The following is a 24,503-nucleotide window of genomic DNA, read 5'->3' on the forward strand; positions in this document are numbered from 1 at the left end:
CTGTGTAACTCGCAGGCTGCGAAAGCATTCTGGCTCTCATCAGTCCAGCTCTAGGGACGCTTCGTCTGTCTCTGGTCTGTTCCCCTTTTGGAAAGACTCTGGGAGTTTTCCCCATGTGAGGTCAGGATGCCCCTTCCCATAGCGACCACCCCTCTATCAGCCAAGCACAGATACCCAGACTGTGCGGCAAAGCAAAATCACAGAGCAAAGCACTGCAGGGCGTGGCTCAGCAAGCTGGCCTGGGGGAGTGATGCAGACACAGAATACTGCTGATTGAGACCAAGAGGGGAGCTGGAGAAGAGTAATGGGGAGGATGAAGGGGAGAGAATCCACAGGGAAAGCTGGGTCAGACCAGGCGGATCTACATGGGATAGAGAAACTGGGTGAGAGTAAGAAGGGTCAGACCAAAAAACTGCTTCAGGGTTAAAGAAAGAAGAGGTGACCCAAAAGGAGGTCACGTAAGGTCCCAGATAGCCTAGCTGCTGGAAGCCAGCTCCTTGTGCAAAGCGTTGTGTGATGAGGGGTGGCTTATTATAAATGTAGGGCGAAGTCCTGGCTCCTCCTACATCACCAGGAGTTTTGCTGTGGAGCCAGGATTTCACCCTTTGACGGGGCCTATGAATGTCAACAGGAAAGGGGCGAGAGGGAATTCGGAGACTAACACATCAAAGGCCCTGTGCAGTTGCGGAGTTATGCCCAAGAGGCGAGCTGATTTTCCCAAACCTGCCAAAGGGGGCAGCAAGTCCATGGCCAGTGTGATGTAAACTAAAGAACAGCTCACCAGAGTTTGCTGAAACTTTAAAAGAAAAATCACCTTTGGAATAAAGACAGGTTTCAGAGTAACAGCCGTGTTAGTCTGTATTCGCAAAAAGAAAAGGAGTACTTGTGGCACCTTAGAGACTAACCAATTTATTTGAGCATAAGCTTTTGTGAGCTACAGCTCACTTCAGCGGATGCATACTGTGGAAAGTTTAGAAGATCTTATTATATACACACAAAGCATGAAAAAAAAATACCTACTCCCACCCCACTCTCCTGCTGCTAATAGCTTATCTAAAGTGATCACTCTCCTTACAATGTGTATGATTATAATGATTACACATTGTATCATACACATTGTAAGGAGAGTGATCACTTTAGATAAGCTATTAGCAGCAGGAGAGTGGGGTGGGAGGAGGTATTTTTTTTTCATGCTTTGTGTGTATATAATAAGATCTTCTAAACTTTCCACAGTATGCATCCGCTGAAGTGAGCTGTAGCTCACAAAAGCTTATGCTCAAATAAATTGGTTAGTCTCTAAGGTGCCACAAGTACTCCTTTTCTCTTTGGAATAAAAGGAAGCGTGAGACATTTCAACCCAGAAAGGAACTTTTAGAGGAAGTTTGAAAGGAGGGGACCCAGTGGTTTGCAAAAGATGGCCCTGAGCCACAGGATCCAACCCCTCACCAGGAATTCTAACCCCTTGAAGTCCAGGGGTGGCCGGGGTTTGGAATGTGCCCATCTGGAGTTCAGGGGAATGGCAGCAGGCCTGATTCACCAATGCTGGCACTTCGTGGTGTTCTTTACATCTGTGCCAGGGAGCGGATACTAGGTGCAAAAGGCCACTAAAGCCAAGTTCGCCAAGTGGGAGCAATTCACCCCCACTCTGAGCAGGTGTAAAGGGTGACCCAAAGTTCCAGGCAGTGCAGAACCAGGGATCGGTTTCCAGCAAAGCCTTTGCAATTAGCTCGCCTTTGCAGTTTTGGTTAGCGCCTCTGTGTAGGGTTTGCATTTGGGCTCAAATTTCTTTGTGTGATCTGAGCTCCTCGCCTTGTTGAGCTCTCTACACCTTCTCTAATAACAGTCCAGCCAAGGGTTCACCTAGCTCGGTTTCCCTTTCAGCCACTGATTTTATCTCCTGTGTGAAAGACCCAGAGACCAGGAGAGAGACAGTCCTGCTCTACTCCTACCTCCACCCCGGCACGCAGAGTCAGGCCTCTTGCCACACACTCTGCTCTCAAAAGGCGCACACCCATTATGGCCTGGACTTGGAGGACCGCTGCCTGTGTGGGTCACTAGGCAGCAGAGGGCCCGTGGACTGTGGGAAAGTGTGCTCCAATGAAATCCCGAGCCAAGCGTGCAATAGAACGGTTGTCCATGCCGTGTACCCTGTCCAGGTAACCGCACCATGAGTTAGGACTGTGTCTCGTCCGAGGGTATATCTACCCAGCAAAAGCGGTGTGGGGGCTGGTCTGCCTGAGCTAGCTTGAATCCAGCCGGCACAGGTACCAACAGCAGTGAAGAGAGTGCGGCGCGGGCTTGGGAGCTGAGGATGTACCCAGGGTCTGTGCCAGGCGTGTCTGACCCGCACTGGACCCGAGCTGCGCTGACTTCCCTGCTTTTGTTACCCAAGCTAGCTTTGGTAGGCTAGCCCATGTGCGGCTTTTGTTGGGTAGACAGACCTGGAGTGTGAAGTATTTCTCCTCCCCAGCCAGTGGGGACAGGCTGCTGCTCTGCGACAACTGGCACTGGGAGAGGTTTTCAGCTGGAGCATGTGCTTGTTGGAGGTGGGCTTATGGCACCTTCTACTCTCCGAGAGTAGAAGGAAAGGTGGCCAGCGGGAGCTCCAGATGGGGGTTTAGGGTGTTGGATGGAGCCCCCTCCTGACAGAGGGGTTGGAGACAGGCCCCATCCAGTGTGGGGCAGAGAGGCTGTGGGAGTGAGAGAGATGGAAAAGGGTCTTCCCATGGCATGCTGGGGGATGGGGATCGGAGATGTGATTGTTATCAATACCCATGTAGTTCTGCTTCTGATTCCCTCTTTCCCCTCTGTCAGGTGAGCCTCTCGTTCTCTGCTCGGACCCATTACAGTCTCCATGAGGTGATTGAATTCACCGCTGAGACCCTGCTGCCTGGGACCCTGTACACCTGGGACTTTGGAGATGGAGGGGAGCAGTTCTCCAGCAGCAGCCAGAGAGCTCAGCATACGTATGCCCTCCCTGGCATCTATGTGGTGACAGTCAGGGCTCAGGTTGGGGAGAGGTCCCTGCTACATAGAGCTGCGGTCAGTGTGATCCTGCCTGTGGGGCCGGTGGGCATCGAGTGCCCCAGGGCAGTGGGGAGAGGAGAGAGCATCAACATCGGGATCCACACCCAGCAGGGCACTGACCTCTCCGTCCTCTGGAGGATGAAGATGCCAAGTGGACAAGAGACTCTGGGTGAGCTATTGCAAGGCGTTTGTTTGGTATCGGTGTTGGTTTTTTCCCCCCTGAGATGGGGAACTGGTCGGGGAACTTCCATGGCATGTGGCAGTGCTGGGTATTGGAGGAAGAATGGCAGGTTGTGACCCTGTCCTTCCTGCTCCCTTCCCTTCTGCCCCAGGTCGCGCACTACAAAAAGGAGAAGACAACAGCAGCAGCACAAGGCTCCGCAGGGCAGCCTGGAGAGGGCATAAAAGCAGGTTCAGGACAGCACAGTCTGGAGGAGGCGTGGCAGGGCAGTCTGTGAAGGGTCAGTCTCAGGAGATGGGGAAATGCCAGGTGCATCCTGAAGGCCCAGGGGTGCTGTGCTCTGAGCAACAGGTGCAGGAGGCAGACAGAGACAGCTTGGAGAGGGGTGCTGCGATCCCAGGGAGCAGAGAGGAATGGCTGAGGGAGTACCCTGGTCTCAGCGAGTCAGGGAAGCAGTGGAGGCGACCTGGTGGGCACTGCTGTACAGGGAGAGGGGGGTAGGAAGAGGATCAGGTTAAAACCAGCTGCCTGTCTGTGTGAGGAAAGCTCCCGCCACGCAGACCTTTAGAGAAGGGAGGGCTACAGCTGCGTATCCAGGGAGACTTGTAGCAGCCACAAAGAAAGGGTTTAAAAAAATAGCTGCCGAGTAAAGCCCTATAAAAGCGATCAACGTACTGCAGAAGACAGCAAAGTCAGTAAGGAGAGAGGGCTTACAGCACCGGGGACACAGACAGAGCGAGAAGAGGCTCAGAGGGACATTGAAGGGGTAATTCTCACAGAGAGAGAGAGAATGCAGCTCAGCATTGCCTTAGCCCAGATGCCACTGTGATGGGCTTAGTAGGAAACCCTAGACTGACAGGTCATTTCCATGGCCCTTGTGTGGATCCTTCTCTCGGAGACTGTGGTACCCTGCGGAGCTGCATGGCAGGGGTGATGCTGAGCCAGGGCTTGCAGCTAGGCTGGCTGCTCCTCCTCCTGCTGGACAGAGGGACTGCTGGTACCTGGGGCCTTGTCTGTGGTGAGTGAGTAGGGCAAAGGTCCCCAGCGGTGAGTGGTGGGGAGGTGAGAGGACAGCACTTCCCTGCTGGGGCAGAATCTCTGTTGTGCAGGGTCTATTGCTGCTCAGCTGGGTTCGCAGCAGAGTGCAGTGGTGACTCTGGTATGCTCAGCAGCTCTCAAGGGGCATCTGGGCAATGGCACCTGGCATGTTTAAGCTTAAATGTTGGTTCATATTGAAGCAAACGGAAAGGAGAACGCGAGAGCTTGGATTGACTTTGCCGTGTGGTCTCCTGTAGTCGAATTCTGCCCTGCAGCGTCTTGGACCTCAGCCCCTTATGTTCTCCTTCTCCGTAAAACCAGAGTGACTGAGGACATCTTGCGCGTGCAGCCTGTAAGAGGCAGCATGAGCAGCCAGGCTGAGACAATAGGGTCTCTGTGGAATTGCAGAAGGTGATGCCCATATGGTGTCCGCTTTCAGCCCTCAGGGAGCAGACCGATAGTTCAGTGACTCCCATATCCTCTCTTCAAGAGTGGCCAATGCTGGGTGCTTCAGAGGAAGAGAGGAACCCTTAACAATGCACTTGATTGTGCATTACTTTTGCAAAGGGGGATAGCCTATGAGATCGAAGTCTTCAGCTTGTACAATTTCAGGTGGCTTCTTAATCTTCCACCTACTCTCTTTTTGAAATGCTCTAAGCTCTTGGTTCGCAACAGCTCTGTAGTAGCTGGCAAATGTCTGGCTATGCAGCCGAAGCCATGGAAGGCTCTGAGCACCTCTTTGTTGCCTGAGTCTTCCTCGTAATGGTTGAGCACTGACCCCTCTTCTTTCTGGTTTGCAGTAACTCTTCCCACTGGGAGAGCAGCTCCATGCAGTCAGTTGTCGATACTGCACTGGGCTCTTGCCTTGGTGATGGGCTTCTGGCCATGCCTTTGGCACTAGGTTATGGGCATTCTCTAGGTTCTTGGTCATGCCCAGTGGCATAGGTTAGGACTATGGAGCAAGCCATTGGTGCAAGCCCATTGTATAGATAATTGATATACCTGGCCAATGTACTTCACATTTACTACTAGATCATCCCATTGTAGTGTCCCTGGGACAGGGACTCTGGGGATGGACATGCTGAATGCTCAGGTGCCCTGGGCTCTCTGGCTCTCTGTGCTTTGCAAGACAAGTTCCCAATGTTCCCTCTAATTGTTTGTCCATGTGCGGAATGAATTTCGTTATGTGCACCAATATGGAGGTGATGTGCGACACAACACCTTCATATTGGTGCACATAACAAAATTCATGTGGTGGGGGTAGGGCGGAGGGGTTTGGAGTGTGGGGGGGCTCAGTGCTGGGGCAGAGGGTTGGGGTGTGGGGGATGAGGGCTCTGGCGAGGGGTGCAGGCTCTGGGTTGGGGAATGAGGGATGCAGAGTGCGGGAGGGGGCTCAGGGCTGGGGCAGAGGGTTGGGGTGTGAGCGGTGTGGGCTCTGGGGTGTGGCCAGGGATGAGCAGTTTGGGGGTGCAGGTTGTGGTGGGGCTGTGGTGGGGAGTGAGGACCCCCCACCCCGCCGCCCCCAGCCCTCTCTCACTGCAGCAGCTCAGGGCCGGAGAAGAGGCGCCTATCCCCAGCCGCAGCTCCGGTGGGGCTGAGCTGTGCCGAGGGAGGGGCTCCTCTCCCCGGCAGCTCCGGTGGGTCTGGGCCAGGCCGGGAGAGGGACTCCTCTTCCCCGATGGTGGCAAGTCCAGGGCAGGTCCGCACTGGGGGAGAGGCGTCTCTCCCCGCCGCAGCCCTGAGACCCTGCAAGGGGCTTAATAGAGAGCTGCGGGGCCGCGCAGCTTAGGGGGAACTTAGCCAGCACGTGTGTGTTTGCTTTTGTATTCTTGTGATGGCAGCTCCGTGGCGGATGCTGACGCCAGGCCCCTGGGGCAGAAGGTTAGTGAGGCTTGAGGAAACCGAGTATCTAGTCCCCTTATCCCAGCAGGTCCTTCCCGGAGCGGAAGGAAACAGAGAGGACAGGCTTGGTCATGTGTGTGGAGTGAAACCCAGGTGACTAGAGCTAGTTGCACAGTGGCTGCAGCTCCTGTTGTGTCCTGCCCAGGACCCATCGGGACGTCTTTCTCTGGAGGCAGACTAGGGCCAAATTCAGCCCTGGCGTAAGCAGACGCAGCTCCCATCAACGTCCGTGGGAAGCTGCATCTGCTTACACCAGGGCTGCAGCTGGTCCTCCATCTCAGCAACAGAAGCTCAAACCTCCGAACCTTTCCCTGCCCCCCAACATGCCACTACCTGGCCCTAGGAGTGTAGAGTTTGGGGTGTTCGCTGCCACTGTGACCTACTTGCTGTGTTAATACAGCTCTGGCTGGATTTCGTCACCCCAGAGAGTCCTGGGGGATGTCCCAGGCGTGTAGTGTGCCCAGAGGAGGAACTGGTGCACCATTCCTCTAGGAAGCAAGCTGAGCTGACTCTCCATGCCCAGGGGTGTCGGGATGGGGCAAGGGGAGACGCTGCCCAGTCCCTATAGCCAGTATGAGGTGAGGGAAGCCTGCCCTGGAAGATAATGCTTTGTCCTTATGCCTGGTATGGGGCAAGGGAGCTGTGCTGAGTGTGTCTGGAGTGAGGCAGGTCCACAGGTTGCTCTATCTTGTCTGGGGCCTGTGCCATGTTCCCAGGCCAGGAGCAGCTGAGCCTGTGGCGTTGGGGCAGTCAGTGCTGCTATCCTACCCCAGGGAGCTGGCTTTTTGCTCCCAGAGCTAGTGTGGGGCAATGGGAATGAGAAGACTCAGCATCGCACCAGGAGACGCGAACACACATATAGCGTCAGCACTAGGCTGAGCGAGCCCAAAGTAGCAATCTATCAACTGGGGCATCCCTGGTGGCTGCAAGGCCTGCAGTAAAGACTGACCTGGACTCCTCTGTCCTCCCCCTGCACCCCAGCTGCATGGAACCTCCTGATGTCCGGACTGTTTGTGTGGGGCTGGAGGGGCTGGGTTTTGAAGAGCGCTCCCCTGGAGAATGGGGCAGGAGGGACCATACCCTGCGCCCTGCAGGTGCATTATTTATATAGTGCTGGAGATGCACGGAAAAGACATAGAGTGAAATCCTGGCCCTGTTGGCCTCAATGAAACTTTTGCTGTTGACTTTGGCGGCGCTGGGATTTCACCCCCCATTTCTGCCTTGCGGAGGCAACACAGACCAGACCAAGTACAGGGCAACCGTCCAGTCAGGGGAGAGTACAGAGAGCTGAATGCTGAGGAGACCATCCCAGAAAGGTTTCCTGAGGGACAAGGCTTTGGGGAGGGATTGGAATGAGGAGAGCGAGGGCTCTGGACCCAGAGAAAGGATAGTCTTGTGGTTAAATCAGTGGACTGGGCTGTAGGAGACCTGCATTCAGTTTCTGGCTCTGCCGCCAATTCCCTGTGTGACCTTGGGCCTGTCACTTACTCTCTCTGCTCCTTGGGCTCTCACAGGGCTGCTGTGGGGAGAAATTTGTGACTGTAGATGAGGTGTTTGTGCACTGCGGTGATGGGGCCATGCAGCTTCCCAGATCGAGATGGGAGACCTTTTCACATGCAAGGGACAACACGAGTGAAGATGCAGAGCAGAAAGTGGGTGTGGGAGGAGGAAATGGGTGTGTTGCAGGTGGGAGTGTGATTTTTGTATTTGCCTGAAGGTGAGAAGGGCGCTGTGCCTGGGAGAACAGACAGTGGAGGGGATTTTTTGATCCTAGTCTTATAGGTGCAGGCAGAAGCGTCCGAGTCACCCTCCATCCCATACCACTCTTGTCAGGGAGGAGTGGGAGACAGGGAGCAGAAACCACCGGGGAGGGCGGGGATCCAAACCAAGTGCCCCCCCACCCCACTGTAGCAAACTTTTCAATAGGGCTTGGTCTATCAGAACGGCCCAGCCAAAGCGCTGCCAGCAGCCTGCGGATGCCGCTCCTTGGGACGGGGGAGCCAGGAGAGGTTCCTCCCTTGCTGGAGGAATTGATGGGGGCCTGGAACAGATCAAACTTTGTTTAGGGTTGCCATGGCAATGGATTTCTCTGGCTTCCTGTGGAAGGGGCATTTTGGTTGTTGCCCGGAGACCCAGGAATGCCAGACAGGGCGCTCGCTGGCTCTCTGGCAACCACGCTGGATACTGTGACGGGCTCATTGATTGGATTGGATTTTTCTTATTCTCTGGTAAGTGTTTTCAACAAAGGGATGTTGGGGCTCAGAAGGCTGGCGCTTAGGTCTGCAACCGTTTCTTAGGTTCCCGACGCTGGGGTAATAACACACTCGTCATCTCCTACCCCTTACGATGCAGCGCTTTAAATACCAAATTCCATTTTCTCCCCAGTCCTGCTTGTCCTGGCTCTCTCCAAGTTAAACACGTTCTCTTTGGACAAGAGAACAAAAGGCTTTGGGCTTTGGCCATGAAAAATGCAGAGCCTGGAGTCTGGGCTGGGACATCAGCAAATGGGAGATGAGTTCTGGGGTTCTTAACGGCAGAAGGAGTTAAACAGCAGAGGAAGTGGAGGAATTGCACAGACGGGCTAGAAATAGGAGTGGGGGGGCAGAGAGAGAGAGCAGCTCACTCCCTCCAACCCTGAACGCAGGATTTCTCCTTTGGGTTACCACCTGCTTCCATTGCCCCCACATTTGAGGGTTCTTTTATAATGAAACCTAATACTGACCATAGAGAGCCATTTAAAGCCCCAGTGTCTTGGCCTAGTTTTCTGCTCATGCAATGACCTTCCCCAGACAGTTTCCATTGGATATTCTAGCTTTCCTGCCTAAGTTACTCCTGTGTGCTTTTAAGCAGCAGCCATGTTCCACCCCAGAGGTGGCTGCATTTCAGTGGTGGCTGAAGTGATTCCTGTATCTGAAATCTGTAAAGTGCTTTAGGATCCTATGGGGTGAAAGATGTCAACTCCATGTAACACTCACTATCATTTAGTTTTCCTTCCTCCTAAACCCAGGATTTTATGTGCTGCAAAAGTTCCCTTACAGAAAAAGGTCCTTTTACTCCCAATTTTGTTTTCTCCTGAGGGTCAGCTGGATGGCAGCACCTCAAGATGAGGCTCTGGGTTTCTGTTCCTGTCTCAAACCGAATAGTTCTCCTGGAGCTGCCGTTTGCAGTTCCTTTGCTTCCTCCATGAGGCAAGTAGGTTTGTCACCTGAAGAGCTTTATCCCAGGCCTCCATCTGCTTCTGGAGTGCAAACAGAGAGGGAGAGCCAGAGCATTATCAACGCTGGCCCTTCTTGATCCTTCTACCTCCGCACTGGGACAACTAGAGCTAATGGGGTGTTGAAGGGAAGGGAGCTCCTGCTATGGGGGGTATCCTCACTATGCTCCTTCAGGCCTTGATGCTGCCTTTGCAGAGGGGGCGTTGTTGGGCGTGGAAGAGGCTCATGCCATGGTGCAGATCTCTCCTTGCCGTATGTTACACCAGAGATGGTGACGTGCTAGGTCATAGTGCTGGGGAAGGAAGCCCAAGAGGGTTAGTTACCACCTCCTGACACGCTCCACCGGCCAAGTGTTCCAGAGAGGAATAAGGACCTGCGGGAATGCACTATCAAAGCGGCGGGTAACCTTCCTCAGTCTATGTGGCTGTGCCAGGGCTTATCTCCTTGGGCTACGTCAGCTGGAGGAGCTGGCAGTGCTAGGCTCTCGGGAATGTGATTCGCCTTCTACCGCGAGTGCTGTGTCAGGCTGAGCCCGGAAGGTTCACAGCGGAAGTTCTGGCAGCATGGGGACCCTTCTCAGCTGTTGTTCTTAATCTTTAGATGAATCCTGTTGCTCTCAAGGTGGACGGATCCATTTAGAGAATCTGAACTGCTACTGGCTCAGCAACGCCAAGGAAACCTGGCAGGATGCGAGAAGGCTCTGCCAGGGGATCCCTGGTGGAGATCTGGCAGTTGTAAGAACTCAGGAGGTGCAGAGCTTCCTGCAGGAGACTTTCTCTGGGTGCGTATCCTGTTCCAGCCCCATTCTCTTTGCTCTGATTACAATGGTGAAGTCACTGCTACTAAAGTTATTCTTGTTCAGGCACCATGGCAATAATACAGGCAAGCTCCTTGTCCTTCCCTAGCCCCATTGCCCAAAGGTAGTGTTGGGTACATTACAGTGAGCCAGGCCTAGAGGCAATGTCAGGCAATAATAGCTTTTCGCCGGGCTGTCCGGGTGTGGTTGTGTGATGACATAGCTGGATGTAGCTCACACCCTTAAAAAGCACGTGTGGATCCTGACAAAGACAGATCCACTCAAAGCAGGCAACAGGGCAAGCGCAATAGCCATTCTGAGCCATAGACATGGTGGGCTGGATTTTTGGAAGTTCTGAGTGCTCACAACTCCGTTTAAAATCCCTGGGAGGGAGCGGCAGGTGCTTAGCACCCCTGGGAATCAAACCTTATTCACACGCTTCAGGGATCCTCTAGGCAGCTGTGCTGGGAATTATGGGCGAGGTGTAATGACCCAGCCGCCCGGCAGTGGCTTTGGGGAGCCCTGTGAGTGAATGTGGCGCACCCAAATCAAGATGGCTCGGGCCTTTGCAGCACACACTAGTTCATTCACACCAGGGCAGGCTGCAATAGGAGCCATTTCTAGTGCAGAGGAGCCTCCAGGAAATGTGGGGTCTGTATTTTTGGGGCATCCCTGGAGACAGAACCACGGCCACCCATTCTGACATGTCAGCCCTTTTCCTCAGTGTTAGATGGTGGGGTGCTTTTCCTCTGCTGACTGGGGTCAAAGGCACTAACCGCACCACCACCTGCCCCAAGGCCTGCTCCCTTTCCCAGCCACTCCCTGCGTTCTGTGTTGCATTGCTGATGCTGTTTCTCTTTAAGCAGAGGTTCTTTCTGTCTTTCTCCCTGGCAGCGCTGGTGTGGCCTGGATTGGGCTCAGCTCCTTGGGTTCCTTGCGCTGGGTCGATGGGAGCCTTGTGGACTCGTTCCAGAACTGGACCCCCTTCGGTCGCCCCGAGGGCAAGGAGGGCTGTGTCCAGATGCACCTCCTCGACCCAGAAGGGGTTTGGAGCAGTAGCCCGTGCTCTGCAAAGTCCTCGTTCCTCTGTGAGAGGAGAGCTGGAGGTACCATATGTCCTGCTGGCACCTGGGGGTGGGAATGTGTTTATTGACTGGACTGGGAGATTACGCTGCTGACCATTGCCAACAGGAATAAAAAGGCATTTCCTTGCAGCCCCCGGAGGAGCCGAGTGCTAAGGCGGGCCGCTGGTATCATAACCCATTGCTTTATACTGCCCTTTCATCCTGGAGGACCAAGGTCAAGCCATGGTCCCATGCTATGAGAAGCTGAGTGCCTCCCGACTCCCAGTGAGGAGGGCCCTGTCATTAATATGTATTTATATTAGTCATGCCTAAGGCTCCCAATGGAGATTGGGGTCCCATTGCGCTAGGTGCTGTACAGACATGTAGCAAGAGACCACCCTTACCCCAGAGAGCTTACAGGACAGAAGTGTTGTTATCCCTGTTCTAAACTGGGGGAACTGAGGCAGAGAGGGATTAAGTGACTTGCCCAAGGGTCACCCATGGAGTCTGTGGAGGAGCTGGGAACAGAACCCTGAGCACCAAGTCAGTCTCTTAACACAAGGCCACTCTTCCTCTCCACAGTTAGCACCTGAAAGTTGATGCTCTGTAGTGCTCTACCCCAGACCCTGGCAGACTCCCATGTACTCTGATGGCAGGTGTATGCCAGGGCCACGTATATTTCTGAATATACACATGGGTATTTCTGTGTTCGTTCAGCCCATTCACATGGGCCCTATTGCTCCCCCCCAACATGCCCTTTCCTTCCAGTCCCCACCCTGGCAGATCTAGGCCCCAGTTCAGCTAAAGCACGTGTTTACATATTTGCTGAGTCAAGACCCCAGCGCAGCCAGGTGGATCTCCTACAAGCCTGCCACTTCATCTGTGATGCAAGCCTGCAGCAGGGCCCGACAGAGCTTTAGGCTGGGACGTGACCGTCCATGTGCTTTGTCTTTGCAGTCACCCTGCCCAGCCCAGATGTGTTCCTGACGGGCGTGCCGGTGTTCAGCGGAGTCTACGATGTGAGGAACGTCAGCACTGAGCAGCTGCCTCCTCTCCTGGGGCCTGACAGCATTGAGGTAGCGTGCAAACAGAGCCAGATGGCTGGTGTGTGTGAACGCTGGATGGGTCCATCAGAGACCTCCTCTCCCTTCCCTCTCTAGTCTATATACCTTGCTGAGAAGCCTTTGGGACAGGGCAAACCCTTGGGAAGAGAACACAAATCAACCCAGGAGCACTGCCATGTCAGATGAGGCTGTTCTCTCAATATTTATGGCCCAGGGGTTATGGGAAACATCAGAGAGAGCCAGGCTCTGTATTCCCAAACCAGATAACCGTGGCCACGCTTTAGGTCAAGCACTGATCTTTAGGAAGCTTATTTGAACTACACAGGAACATCACAACAGCACAGGTCCCTCCATTACCACCTCACCCTCAACTTCCCCTGCCAGTTCCTTCCAGGAGGCCTCTTTGGACCTCCCTCCTTCACATGTTTATTTCCTGGTCTTGTGTCTTGTAGTTGATGCTCTTTCCAGGCCTCTGGTTCAGCCACGCTGGTATTCTAGTCTCTGTAGACTTCGGGATACGAGGGACAAAGAAGCCTGTTCTGATCCGGTTCCAGATCCTCCGCCCACATTGCAACCCCAACCAGCACTTGGTTCCTCCTGGTAAGAGTTCAGCATCCATACCTCTGTCTCTTATTCTCTGATACTCACAGACCATCTGCCTAGACCAATGGGATTGTGCTGGTGGGTTGGTGGACATTATAAAAGGACAGGGAGAGATTATAGCTGTTTGATAGTCTCTATGCTTAAAGCCTCTGGCTCTGTTTGACTCTTGGTGGGATGCTAAGATAAACTGGTGGGCTCATCCTCACATTTCCCTCCAGACCTCATCTGCGTACTTTGCCCCTCTGGGTTGCATGGAAGGGACAGAAGAACCCTGACAAGCGAGTCTCCCACAACTAGGTGACTTGTAGAGATGGTCGGGAATTTTTCGGTGAACTGTTTTTTCACTGAAAAATGCAGATTCGTCGAAACTGAAACTGGATCAGGATTGACAAATCTCCCAACTCAAAAAATTATTGGGGGGGGGGGAAATGTTTTGAAATTGTCTAAACTTCCCATTTCAAATTTTTCAAAACAAAAACTCTGGTTTTTTTGAGCCGATACAATTTTTATTTTGAAATGTGAGTCAATTTAGACTAAAAAAAAGGGTTAAAGAGAAAAACAGTCAAACTCCAGATGAAGCATTTTGAAATGTTCCGAATAAAATGTTTCCATTTTTTGCAATGGCTTTTCAATTCATGGAAGTTTTCGAAACTTCCAATTTGGACCTGTATCTTGAAAATGTTCATGTGACAGGAAGTTCATTTCCTGCCCTAGTGCCCTGTAATCACTGTGTGGGCCATATTCATTGATTCATTGGTCTGTTCTCCTTCCTATTCCTTTTTTCCATTCTCTGTATTTGTGTTTCAACCTCCTCCTTTTCACACCCATTTCCCCCCCTCCTTTCTCGTTCTCTGCCCGTCCTCCCCACTGTATCTCCTAAGTCAGGGGTGGCCAACCTGAGCCTGAGAAGGAGCCAGAATTTACCAATTTACACTGCCAAAGAGCCACAGTAACACGTCAGCAGCCCCCCCGCCTCACCACCCTCAGCACCTCCTGCCCGCCAGCAGCCCTGCTGATCAGCACCTTCCCCTCGTGCCTCCTGCCCACTGCGATCAGCGCTTTCGCAGTGTACAGGAGCTCTGGGATGGAGTAGGGAGGAGCAAGGGTGCAGCAGGCTCAGGAGAGGGGGCAGGAAGGGGTGGAGGCCTTGGGGTAAGGGGTGGAGGGGGGGCAGGGCCTGGGGTTGAGCAGTGAAAAGTTGGCACCTGTAGCTCCAGATCCGGAGTCGGCGCCTGTGGAAGGAGCCGCAGATTAACTTCTGAAGAGCCGCATGCGGCTCCGGAGCCACGAGTTGGCCACCCCGCCCTAAGTGCATTGTGAGCTCAGTAAGGCCAGATCTATGTTAGAAAAGGTTTGCCAGTGTCGCTCTGCCAGCCACCCTCCAAACGGAGAGGCCGCTTATATTGGCAAAAATGTGCTTTTGGCGGAATAGCTGATACCAGTTTGGTGAGCAAAATAAGCTCCTCCCGCCAAAGCACCTTTGTGCTGAGATAACTGCATCTACACGAGGGCTTTTGCCAGCAGAGAAATGGGACGCACAAATCACTCCCTCACCAACCTTGCTACACCTGCAAATATTTCTAGTGTTGACCTGGCCGACCATTCCAGTTGGTGCCAGCCTTTGGAACCCACCAGGTTCGGATGCTTTTGAAATGAGACAAAACCAGGGTTCCCAGCGCTCTGATTGGTGACACGGTTTGTATCGGACACCCACAGGAGGGTTAATGATCTCCCAGAGGCTGCTGGGAAATGATTAACAGCGTCCTGCCATTAGGTTATGCTCCCTCAGTGAGGATGTCCTGAGTAGGATGTTGTGCTTTTTTCTGGTGTCCCGTCGGCTGGGGGCTATTGTCCCTTTGGGCTTGGGTGGAGCTCAGTCTGAACTGGTTGTTTCTGGTTTATAGTAAAAGTAGACACACCTGTAGTGCTGTCCTGAATCCACAGGCAGCAAAGTGCCAGTGGGCTGGCATGGTCCCTTTGATACCGATGGGAGAAAACAAGGCAGAGACGGGTGGTGACTTGCCAGAGGCCATATAGTCAGTCAGTGGCACAGCCATGAATAGAACGAACTCCCAGTCAAGTGCCCTGTCCACCAGACCATGCTGCCTCCCAGCTTAGGAAACTCTCTTGCTTCATCCAGCTTGTCCAGATCAAACTTTGGGGTGTTCGAAATCCAGATGTGGCTCCAGATCTAGTTCCAGAACATGGCCTGGTCCCTTTCTCTCCTTGCTTGCTTGGCTCTGCTAAGTTAGTTGCATGGCTTGGAAATGTCGCTACAATATGAATGATTTGTTGGAACACGTGTCTAGGGGAACACATGCCGGTTACAAACCATAACTCGGTTTGCTCCCTCTTTGAGCTCTCCAAGGCCAGCATATCTTGCAGCACGTGTGCTTCTTCCCAGGCTGCGAGCTTCTTCACTCGCCATTCGCCTGCTGTCACCCCCGGCCGCTCTGCAACGGCACGGGTCGCTGCCCCAGCGGGCAGCAGTGGTGCCCACTGAGAGAAGGCTGCTTGAACGTCTCCAGTCCTTGCAGCTCTTATGCCTTTGAGAATGTGACTTCCAGCATCCTGCCCATCCAAAACCCCCCACGTTACAGCGGGACCCCGCCCTTCTACCAGCCAGTGGCTGACCTCCCCCTGCTCCTCGCTCCCAGCAGCACAAACAGGCATGTCCAGGTAAGTGCTCTCATGACCTTATTCTGCTGCATCTTCTCTCTCCCACCTTCTACTGCCCGGTCATCTCCTGCCCTTTCTTCCAAGTGTGCGCGTGCGTGCGCGTGCGTGCGCGTGCGTGTGTGTGTGTGTGTAAATCCCACTGTGACACCATGATGAGTAAAAAGAAAAGGAGTACTTCGTGAGCTACCGCTCACTTCATGCTTATGCTCAAATAAATTGGTTAGTCTCTAAAGTGCCACAAGTCCTCCTTTTCTTTTTGCGAATACAGACTAACACGGCTGTTACTCTGAAACCATGATGAGTCTTTGTGGTGATGTGTAATTCAGGCCACATCATCATGTTGAGACACACCGTCACTCTGTGTCAACACCACATGGTGGTGTGAAGAGACAACCCTCACACTTGCATTGCGATGCCTGAAATGAACTCTGGGATGGTCCCAGGAAAATGAAGGCATGTCACAGGAATTTTGGCCAGCCTGTGACTCTCCTTCCCCTGGCTTCTCCTTTCCTGCTCTCCCCTGATTCCTGCTCCTTTCTTTGTGCTCTCTTCTCCACCACTAACGTGGGGAGGCAGGATGTTTCATGGAGACTAGGCGCAGGCCGGGGTCTGGTTACAGCAGAGGCTGTGGTTGCAATGGGAGACGACTCTTTCTGCGTGTTTCAGGTTCTCCTGCCTAGAGAGGAGATCAGCGTGTCTCCGGACGACATTATTGGAATACAGCATAACGCAGAGGTGAGCTCCCTCCTCCGGTGCCGGCAGCACTCCCATTCCCCCTGGCGGCAGAGCTATATCAGCCTCGCAAAGGCTGGCTGGTGGGAGGGAAGCATCAGCAGCTTTACCAGCCCCACCTGGGTGGACCATGTCGTCTGTGACCTCCGAGTGACCTTTGTGGGCAAGACCTGGAGCTTTGCAGTCATGCCGCGGCTGGCCAGGCATTTGGCACACGGGGCGTACACCTACACGGCAACGGTGAGGAATGCGGTCAGCAGCAGGCAGGTGAACTGCACGGTGGAGGTGCAGACCAAGGTCGGTGGGCTGCAGATTATCCACCCGACACCGGTCAGCGGGAAGCTCAATGTGGCCACCAAGAGAGAGACTCTGATTGTCATCAAGATTCTCTCTGGCTGTAATGCCATGGCTCGCTGGATGGCACCCGTGGGTAAGGCTGGGGTGTTGTTTGAGGCCACCTGCCCGGGCAGCATTGTAGCACATGTCCCCGCCTGCCACAGAGACACTGCAGATACCTGGTTCTCCTCGGCCCTGCTTCGCATGGAGGAGCCGAGAATGGAGATGCTGAATGTGCTGGTGTCCAATGAGATCAGCTCCCAGAAGCTGTCGGTGAAGATCCAGTCATACAATGTCATCGAAGGGCTCCGGGTGGTGCCGCCTGGCCCCCGCAGGATGCTAGTGGATGTGTCTCAGGTAGGTCATCTTGCTGCTGTTATCACGGCTGGGTTATAATCAAGGGCATCCCTCCAACATCTCTGGCCCCGCTGCCACTCTGTCACCCTATTGGATGCTGGCATATGGGCTGCCTGAAGGTTTTACTATAACACCAAACCTATGGTCACGCAGCTGCAAGATGAACCTGTCCTCATCCAGCAGAAACTTCCAAGAAGGGTAGCCCCGGAGCCTGTCCTATTCTCCCTCAGGATGCACTGGGGCCCCAAAAGCCAGGCTAGCATGGGGCATTGTGTGTCTCACCTTCCTGCTTCAGTGTCAGGGAGCCGGCTGTGTTACGTCCATTGCATGGCTGCTGGGGAGCAGGCAAATGCCGATGTTCCATGTGGGTGAAATCTTCCATTGCTTTGCTTTAGGCCTGTTGGCACTTTCCACCCTTAGCCCTACTCAACACAACCAAGAGGAAGCAATCTGAGCCCAGCCCATAGGTCTGCTGTAAACTGCTGATTGTTTTGCTTGACAGGTGTTCTCCGCAGAGCTGACCCAGGGCTCCTCTGTCTCCTACAACTGGGTCATCGACAACATGGACATGTTCGCCTACAATGGACGGACCTACAGCGTCAAGTTCAAGAGGCCTGCCACATACCAGCTGAAGGTGAGCAAGTGTGAGAACCAACCCTATGTTCCTTCAGCTGTGGCCCAGATCATAGAGCAAGGGAAGAGTGTCTCGGAGTCAGAACAAGGAACTGGGGAGTCAGGGCTCCTGGGTGCCTTTTCTAGCTCTGCCACTGCTGTGCTGTGTGACTTTCAATAAGACACTCGGTGCTTTAGGTTCTCCGCTTGTAAAAAGGAGGCGGTAATTCATATCCCCCTCACTGGCTGGTTCGGAAGGGGTTAAATGTTTATAAAATGCTAGGAGACCCTTCAGTCAGGAGCACCGTATTACTCCCCACCCCCAGAGGGGTACTTTTGGGAGGAATGATGGATAGGCAGACAAATATGCAAATTATTATTAAAATCAAAACACAAGGGTGTAAAAACTTGCTCGTTCAGCCGAAGGCCTGGCAGGACTCAAGACACATCAGGCAGAAGCACGGAACAGCCACTGTCAAATAGTAGCAGCTTGACTCAGGACTCTGAATTCTACACACTTGCCCCAGTTGCTTTTCCCCCACGGAGACTTAACTTCTGATGGGAGTCATTGTATGCTCCACTCTGCCGCTGCTGAGTTGCCAGAGGGTGCTGTCTGGGCAGTGATTAGCCGCCATTGCACATCTCCATGTGTTGTATTTTCCTGACCCTCAGGCCAACGTCTGTTCCTGGCTCCGGGCCCCACTCTCCCTGTGCTCCCAATGAGAACATCACTGCAGTGCTACTATTCCCTGGACCTCTTCCCCCCAACATGGGTGGCAGGATGCACTATGCTGGGAATCAGGGGAGCGTGTCACATGGGTGGGGCGAGTCGCATGGGAATGCATTGCAGCCAGGGTCTGAGAGACAAATCAAGGGGGGAGGAGAATCCGTGGTCATGGTACTGTGGGGTGGGAGGCATCGACGGTCCTGGTGGAGTGGGCGGGGAGGTCAGAGGTCTGGAGTAGCTGGGGAGTCGGAAGAAGGGAATGCCGTCTGTTCAAATTTCTTTGCGTGGTTGATGCCCTTCTGTTCCTTCCGCACAGCTGCGAGCTGAGAACCCTGTGAGTTCAGAGGTGGTGGAAGTGGCACTGGCAGCCGAGGCTATGAATCCACTAGCCAACCCTGAGATATTGGGGCTCCCTGGGGTGGTGGCAGTTGACACCCTCCAGACTTTCGTGTTCAGGGTGGAAGTGGACACTGCCATGGAAGTCACTGTGAGGTGAGAGTCCCATGGAGTCCAAGAAAGGAGAATTCCTCCCGCAGACTAATGTGGTTTGATCCCAGAGCGGATCACCAAGGAACTTCCTAGAGAGACCAGCCTTCATGGGCAGCACTCCTTGTACCATCTGCTGACATCCTGTATCAGTGCCTCTTTATGTGTGATCTCTGACAGGAGTCCTTTCTCCCCCGCAGCTGGGTCAAGGCTGTAAAGGGGTATTCTAAGAGGTGGCAGGTTGAAACTGGTATCTCTCATCAGGAATGAGGAACCAAGGTGGGATATGTGGAGATTATTCAAGGGGTGAAAATAGAATTGTAAAACTTGGCTGGGTTTGAGATCCACCCCCAACGGGCTTAAGTTACCAGTGGCTCTGGTGAGAAATGTTCTCAGGTGATGTGGCGTTGGAGGGCCTGGGCCAGCTATGTCAGTAAATGCCAAAAGGAGCGCTCTCTAGGCAACAACTTTCTGCAAAGCCCACACCATAAACTAGGCAGAGACTGAGCTGGAAAAGATGCACTGATAGTGGGACATAAGCATTGCCATGTTGGATCAGATGTGAGGTCCGTCTCGCCCAGCCTCCTGTCTTCGGCTACAGTGGGGTTGGGTTTTTTGCACCTTTCTCTGATGTGAGATAATCTGTTTTCTCCCCCGATGTTGGATTTCTTCCTGATCCTTTCTAGATAGAGACTGGCTTTAGCCTTGAAACATGAGCTTTAATGTCCCTTCCAAAATGTACATTTGCATTTGTTGCTCTAACGCTGAGAATTCATGATATTCACACAACTGCCCAGTCTCTGAACCAGACCCCTGTCTGTGAGATGGAGCTGTTTCTCTTTGCAGGTGGGGCTTTGGGGATGGCAGCCCAGAGGTGGAGAGCCTCTTGTCTCCCCCCTACGATTCTCAGCTGTCACGTCCAGATCCACAGGGAGAGAGGGTCCAGGTGCTGGCCAGAGTGACCCACACGTACACTCAACCAGGTAAGAAAGGGGCTGATCCTCAGGGGTCACCTGGGCTCAGAAGGGCTCTTAGTCCACAAGTTGGAGAGGGAGAGAGAATGGGAAAGGAATACAGAAGGATGATGGGAGAGAGATACCGTCTCAATTATAGTTCAAATGAGTACAGAGAAACAGCCTGAGCACAATGGGAGTGACACATTCTCTCTCTCTCTAGGCACAAGAGTCCTAGAAACCTCGGTTCCTTCCCACACTGCCTTTCTTCTCTGCTTCCACAGGTGACTACTCAGTGACTGCAGAGGCCATCAACAAATACGATCGAGTGGAGCGGGTGGCCAAAGTCCGTGCGGTCTGCCCTATAGCTTCCGTGACCATTCTGGTGACTCCAGCCTCCCCGCTGGTGAACGAGGTGACCCAGTTCGAGGCGTTACCCCGCCCTTCCCCCTACGGCATTGTTTACTCCTGGAACTTCAATGATGGCTCTCCCACGCAGGAGGGAGTGAATTTGCTGGTGCACCACCGCTTTGAGAAGAGCGGGGTTTACAACGTAGTGCTGCGGGCCAACAACAGCCTCAGTGAGGTGCCGTCTGACGTGGCTGTGATGGTCAGTGAAGGTGTCACGGGTCTCCGCTTGGTGGCCAGCGGACCTACTGAGCTGGGTTCAGCCACAGTTGTCAGTGCCGTGTTGGCCTCTGGCACAGATGTCCTGTGGACTTTTAACATGGGGGACGGGTTCGTCTACAGCAACCTGAATCTAAGCTTCATCTCTCACACCTTCGCCAAGGAAGGCAACTACACGGTGACGGTGATGGCTCACAATGCCGCCACCTCTGCCCGTGTCTCCACCATTGCAGAGGTGTACCGGCTTCAGATCACCAACATCCTAGCACCCAACTGTCTCTCCAGTGGGGAACGGGCTCCCTTCCAAGCAGTGGTAACGGGGCCGAGCCAAGGAGTTCAGTTCTTCTGGGATTTCCAAGATGGCAACCCCCCTTCTGTTGGGGACGGGGACCCCACGGTCTTTCACAGCTACCCAGCAGCAGGGAGCTACCAGCTGAACCTGACTGTACGTGGCACAGTAAGCACCACCTCTCGCCAACTGGCCATCTGCGTGGAGGATCGAATCCGGTCGGTTAAGCTGACGGCACCGACGCTGGCTTTAGCTTTAGGGGAACCCACGTGCTTCCAGGCTGAGGTTGTTCCAGTGCCAGACCCCCAGCACCAATATCGGTACCACTGGGATTTTGGTGTTGGTGAGGACCCAGTGACCTCGGGGTCTCCAGAAATCACATTCACCTACCTGGAGGGAGGATCATACCGGGTGACAGTGACTGTGTGGAACACGGTGAGCCAGCAAAATGCCTCAGTAGATATCCTGGCTCAGAGGGCGATTGGCACCATCTCCATTCTCCACAGCGGTGAAACGGGGAGCTTTCTGGCACTGGGCACCTCCTACCTCTTTATGGCTGAGGTCCCCTGGGACAGTGCGGCCACCTTCCTGTGGAACTTTGGAGACCATTCTCCGCCGCAGGTAGGTCAGAGCACCTCCCACACCTACCGCGGAGCCGGAGACATCACCGTCACCGTGACCGGAGAGAACCAGGTCAGCCATAGAAACTCCTCGCTCGACATTACGGTCCTGGCCCCAGTGCAGCTGCTGACTCTGAGCACTGAGCGGCCAGTCTGTGAAGTCAGGCAGGAGGTCACCTTCCACGCCTCTCTAGCATCAGGAGACCAGGTGCACTACCTCTGGGCTATTGGAGAGCCACGTGGCTTTCAGAAGGGGGCCTCCACTTTCTCCCACACCTTCCCTGCCACCGGTGTCTTCATGGTTTTTGTCGCAGCTGAGAATGCAGTGAGCGCGGAGAAGGCGAATGTCACTATTGAGGTCCAGGAGCGAGCCCAGGGGGTTCAGATCCACAGCAGGAACATGGTGCAGGGCAGGTACCTGGCCTCTGCCGAGCCCTTTATGCTGACCGCCGAGGTTACCCAGGGCTCCAACCTCACCTTCCGCTGGGTGATTTCTCGAGGGCTGCGCCGAGTGTTCACCGCAACGGGACAGTCGCTCACGTACTGTTACAATGCGAGTGGGGAGCTGCTGGTAGAGGTGAGAGCTGGGAATGTGCTGGGAGAGGCGTCTGCTGGCCGCGCCCTGCAGGTGGTGGCGAGAGTCTGCGGTGTGAAGGTCCGGGCCGCCAGCGACAGCGTGGCTCTGGGAAAGCCAGTGAACCTGTCTGTCTCTGTGGCCTCTGGGACTGATTTGCTCTATTCCTGGCACATTGAGGAACATGCCCGGCCCCTGGTCACCAACTCCTCCTCTCTGTCCTACGCTTACTCCACTCTGGGCTCCAAGCTGGTGTTTGTCACCGTCTCCAACGTCTTCGGTTCCAGCAACGGCTCCACAGAGCTGAGAGTCCAGGAGCCCGTTTCCAGGGTGAGCTTCACAGTGGAAGGAAGCTCTCTCCCCTTCTTCTTGATGTCAGACACCTCTAGGCAGCTCTGGGGCTCGGTGGCAGCAGGCTCTGATGTCAAATGGGAGTGGCAGCTGCGGGGGAAGGAGAAGCAGCAGCTCTTCTGTGGACAGAACGTCTCCTGCAAATTCAGTGCGGCTGGAGTCTACCAGGTGGACCTCCGAGCCTGGAACGATGTCAGTGAGGACACAGTCCAGCATCCTGTGGCCGTCCAAGATCCCGTGGCCGGGCTGGCAGTGGAAGTGGACAAGCAGGACGTGTGCACCGATGACAGGGTAGTCTTCACGCTGCACACCCAGAGGGGCACGAATGTGAGCTTTGCTCTCGCCGTCCCCTCTTTGGGGCTCAGCCTGGATGTCCGTGGAGGAACGCATCACTTCTCTTTCCCGGCGGCGGGTTCTCATCGGGTGCTGGCGTCGGCCTCCAACAACGTCAGCGTGCAGCTGGCCTCCGTTGTGGTGCAGGTGCTGGAGAAGGTTCGGGGGCTGCACATCCCCAATTGCTGCCCAGCCGTCCTGGAGTCCAACAAAGAGCTGGCGCTCATGGCACAGGTGCGAGCTGGGGAGAATGTCACCTTCTTCTGGATCTTTCACCTCCCTGGGCACCCTGCCTATAAAGCAGCAGGCCAGCAGGTTGGGTACATGCCACCCGGAGCAGGTAACCTGACCATTCATGTAGAGGCCAGTAACCCGTTCTGTGCCGCGTCTCTGACGGTGACTGTGGCCCTGCAGGTGCCCATAGAGGCAGCCACCTTGTCCAGCAATGGGACTGGGGCTTTCCTCAATCAGACGGTGGCATTTGACTTGGCGGTCATGGGTGGCAGCGATCTCCGCTCCGTGTGGAAGTTCGGGGACTCAGAGGAGACCTTTGCCGGCAGCGGGGACAAGAGGATGTTTCACCGTTATGTCCATGCTGGGGATTTCTTAGTGGAGGTGAAAATCTACAATGAGGTCAGCTTTGTCCTGGTGCAGATGACGGTCACCGTGCGGGAGCTGGGGTGTGACAGCCCCATGGTGAGGCTGGTGGAGCTGCCCTCATCTGTCCCCAGATCCCGCACCAGCTACTTTGAGGCCAGTGTAGACCTGAAAGGCTGCACGACCTACAAGGCCCTGTATCTCTGGGAGGTGTTCAGCAGCCCCAGCTGTGAGCAGCTGGCTGAGGCCGACCAGGTGCCCCTGCAGCACACAGACCTGCTCACCCCATCACTCATGCTCCCCAAGCTCTCATTGGACATCGGCACCCACTGCTTGCGCTTCACTGCCTCCCTCCAGCACACCCCTCTGGCCCGGACGCTTTCCCTGCTCATCACCGTCATCCCCAGCAAGTTGGTTCCCTTCATCCGAGGCGGGTCGTGGAGGAGCTGGTCTGCCCAATTGGACCTGGTTCTGGATGGCAGCGGGTCTTACGACCCTGACGTGGGGAGGGACGAAGACTCCTCCCTGGAATATCACTGGAGCTGTGAGGTAACAAAGGGAACCCAGCAGGAGTGCCTGTCGTCACTCATCTCCGCTCGCCTGTGGGAGGGGCTGGGGCTCTGAGTGCCCTGGAGCAGAGGGGGTTGGATCAGAGTCTAGGGGAGGGCAGGTGCCTCCTTTGTAGGATACTGTGTAACTCCAAACCCCCCCACCTCACAGCTCCCCACTTCTTCATCCCACGCCCGCCCCCATTGATCACTCAATCCTCAGCCTGCTGTCCAGGGTCCGTCCGTCCTCCCGCTCAGGCGTGGGACAGGGACAGATAGCCCAGGAGTGAGTTAATCAGGTCTCTCTGTGTGTCTCCCACTCAGAATGTGTCCTCGCACTGGTGTGCCCCACCTCGCCTGCAGGGAGGGGCCAGCGTCACTGTTCCCCACACTGTGCTCTGCAGAGACACTGGCTATCGCTTCGTTCTCACTGTGAAGAAGCCGGGGAAGGAACCAGTCTCCGTGGCCCAGATGGTGAGCTTCAAGTGGGGAGGGGTCAGTCTGGGGAAGGACGCTGAAGGATCAGACCCTCAGTCTCACTGGCACAGAGCCAGCCCCGTCACGGAGGCAGTTGCTGCCTTCTCAGCAGGAACATGTGGGCGACGACCCCTCGCTGAGCCTTGGGGCTGCTCAAGAAATGGGGTTACAGCTTGGAAGTGCGTGGATTGGTCCATGTGCCTTCAGTGCTGGGCAGATACCAGCCAGCAGCCATGTGGTTGTGCTGCCACCCTGGCACCTGACCCCAGCCCCAGGGCCTGGGCCTTGTGTCTCCCGCTTTGGGTGCCAGGCACA

At 54.6% G+C, this 24,503-nt stretch overlaps 1 protein-coding gene across 2 annotated transcripts in view; it reads left to right on the forward strand.

Moving 5' to 3' along the window:
- LOC311530513 (polycystin-1-like) overlaps positions 1 to 24,503 on the forward strand; it is a 61,353-nt gene that overhangs the window by 5,475 nt on the left and 31,375 nt on the right. For both annotated transcript variants that reach the window (XM_084647202.1, XM_084647203.1), the window contains exons 5-17: positions 1,882 to 2,156; positions 2,815 to 3,196; positions 9,964 to 10,144; positions 11,054 to 11,265; positions 12,181 to 12,299; positions 12,740 to 12,887; positions 15,295 to 15,569; positions 16,236 to 16,994; positions 17,497 to 17,628; positions 18,650 to 18,825; positions 19,666 to 19,802; positions 20,057 to 23,712; positions 24,036 to 24,185. In XM_084647202.1, the coding sequence (XP_084503328.1) occupies positions 1,882 to 2,156; positions 2,815 to 3,196; positions 9,964 to 10,144; positions 11,054 to 11,265; positions 12,181 to 12,299; positions 12,740 to 12,887; positions 15,295 to 15,569; positions 16,236 to 16,994; positions 17,497 to 17,628; positions 18,650 to 18,825; positions 19,666 to 19,802; positions 20,057 to 23,712; positions 24,036 to 24,185 (6,602 nt within the window). The remainder of the gene's footprint in view (positions 1 to 1,881; positions 2,157 to 2,814; positions 3,197 to 9,963; positions 10,145 to 11,053; positions 11,266 to 12,180; positions 12,300 to 12,739; positions 12,888 to 15,294; positions 15,570 to 16,235; positions 16,995 to 17,496; positions 17,629 to 18,649; positions 18,826 to 19,665; positions 19,803 to 20,056; positions 23,713 to 24,035; positions 24,186 to 24,503) is intronic.

Source organism: Lepidochelys olivacea (genome assembly GCF_965140295.1).
Source record: "Lepidochelys olivacea isolate rLepOli2 genome assembly, chromosome: 14".
Taxonomy (NCBI): Eukaryota; Metazoa; Chordata; order Testudines; family Cheloniidae; genus Lepidochelys; species Lepidochelys olivacea.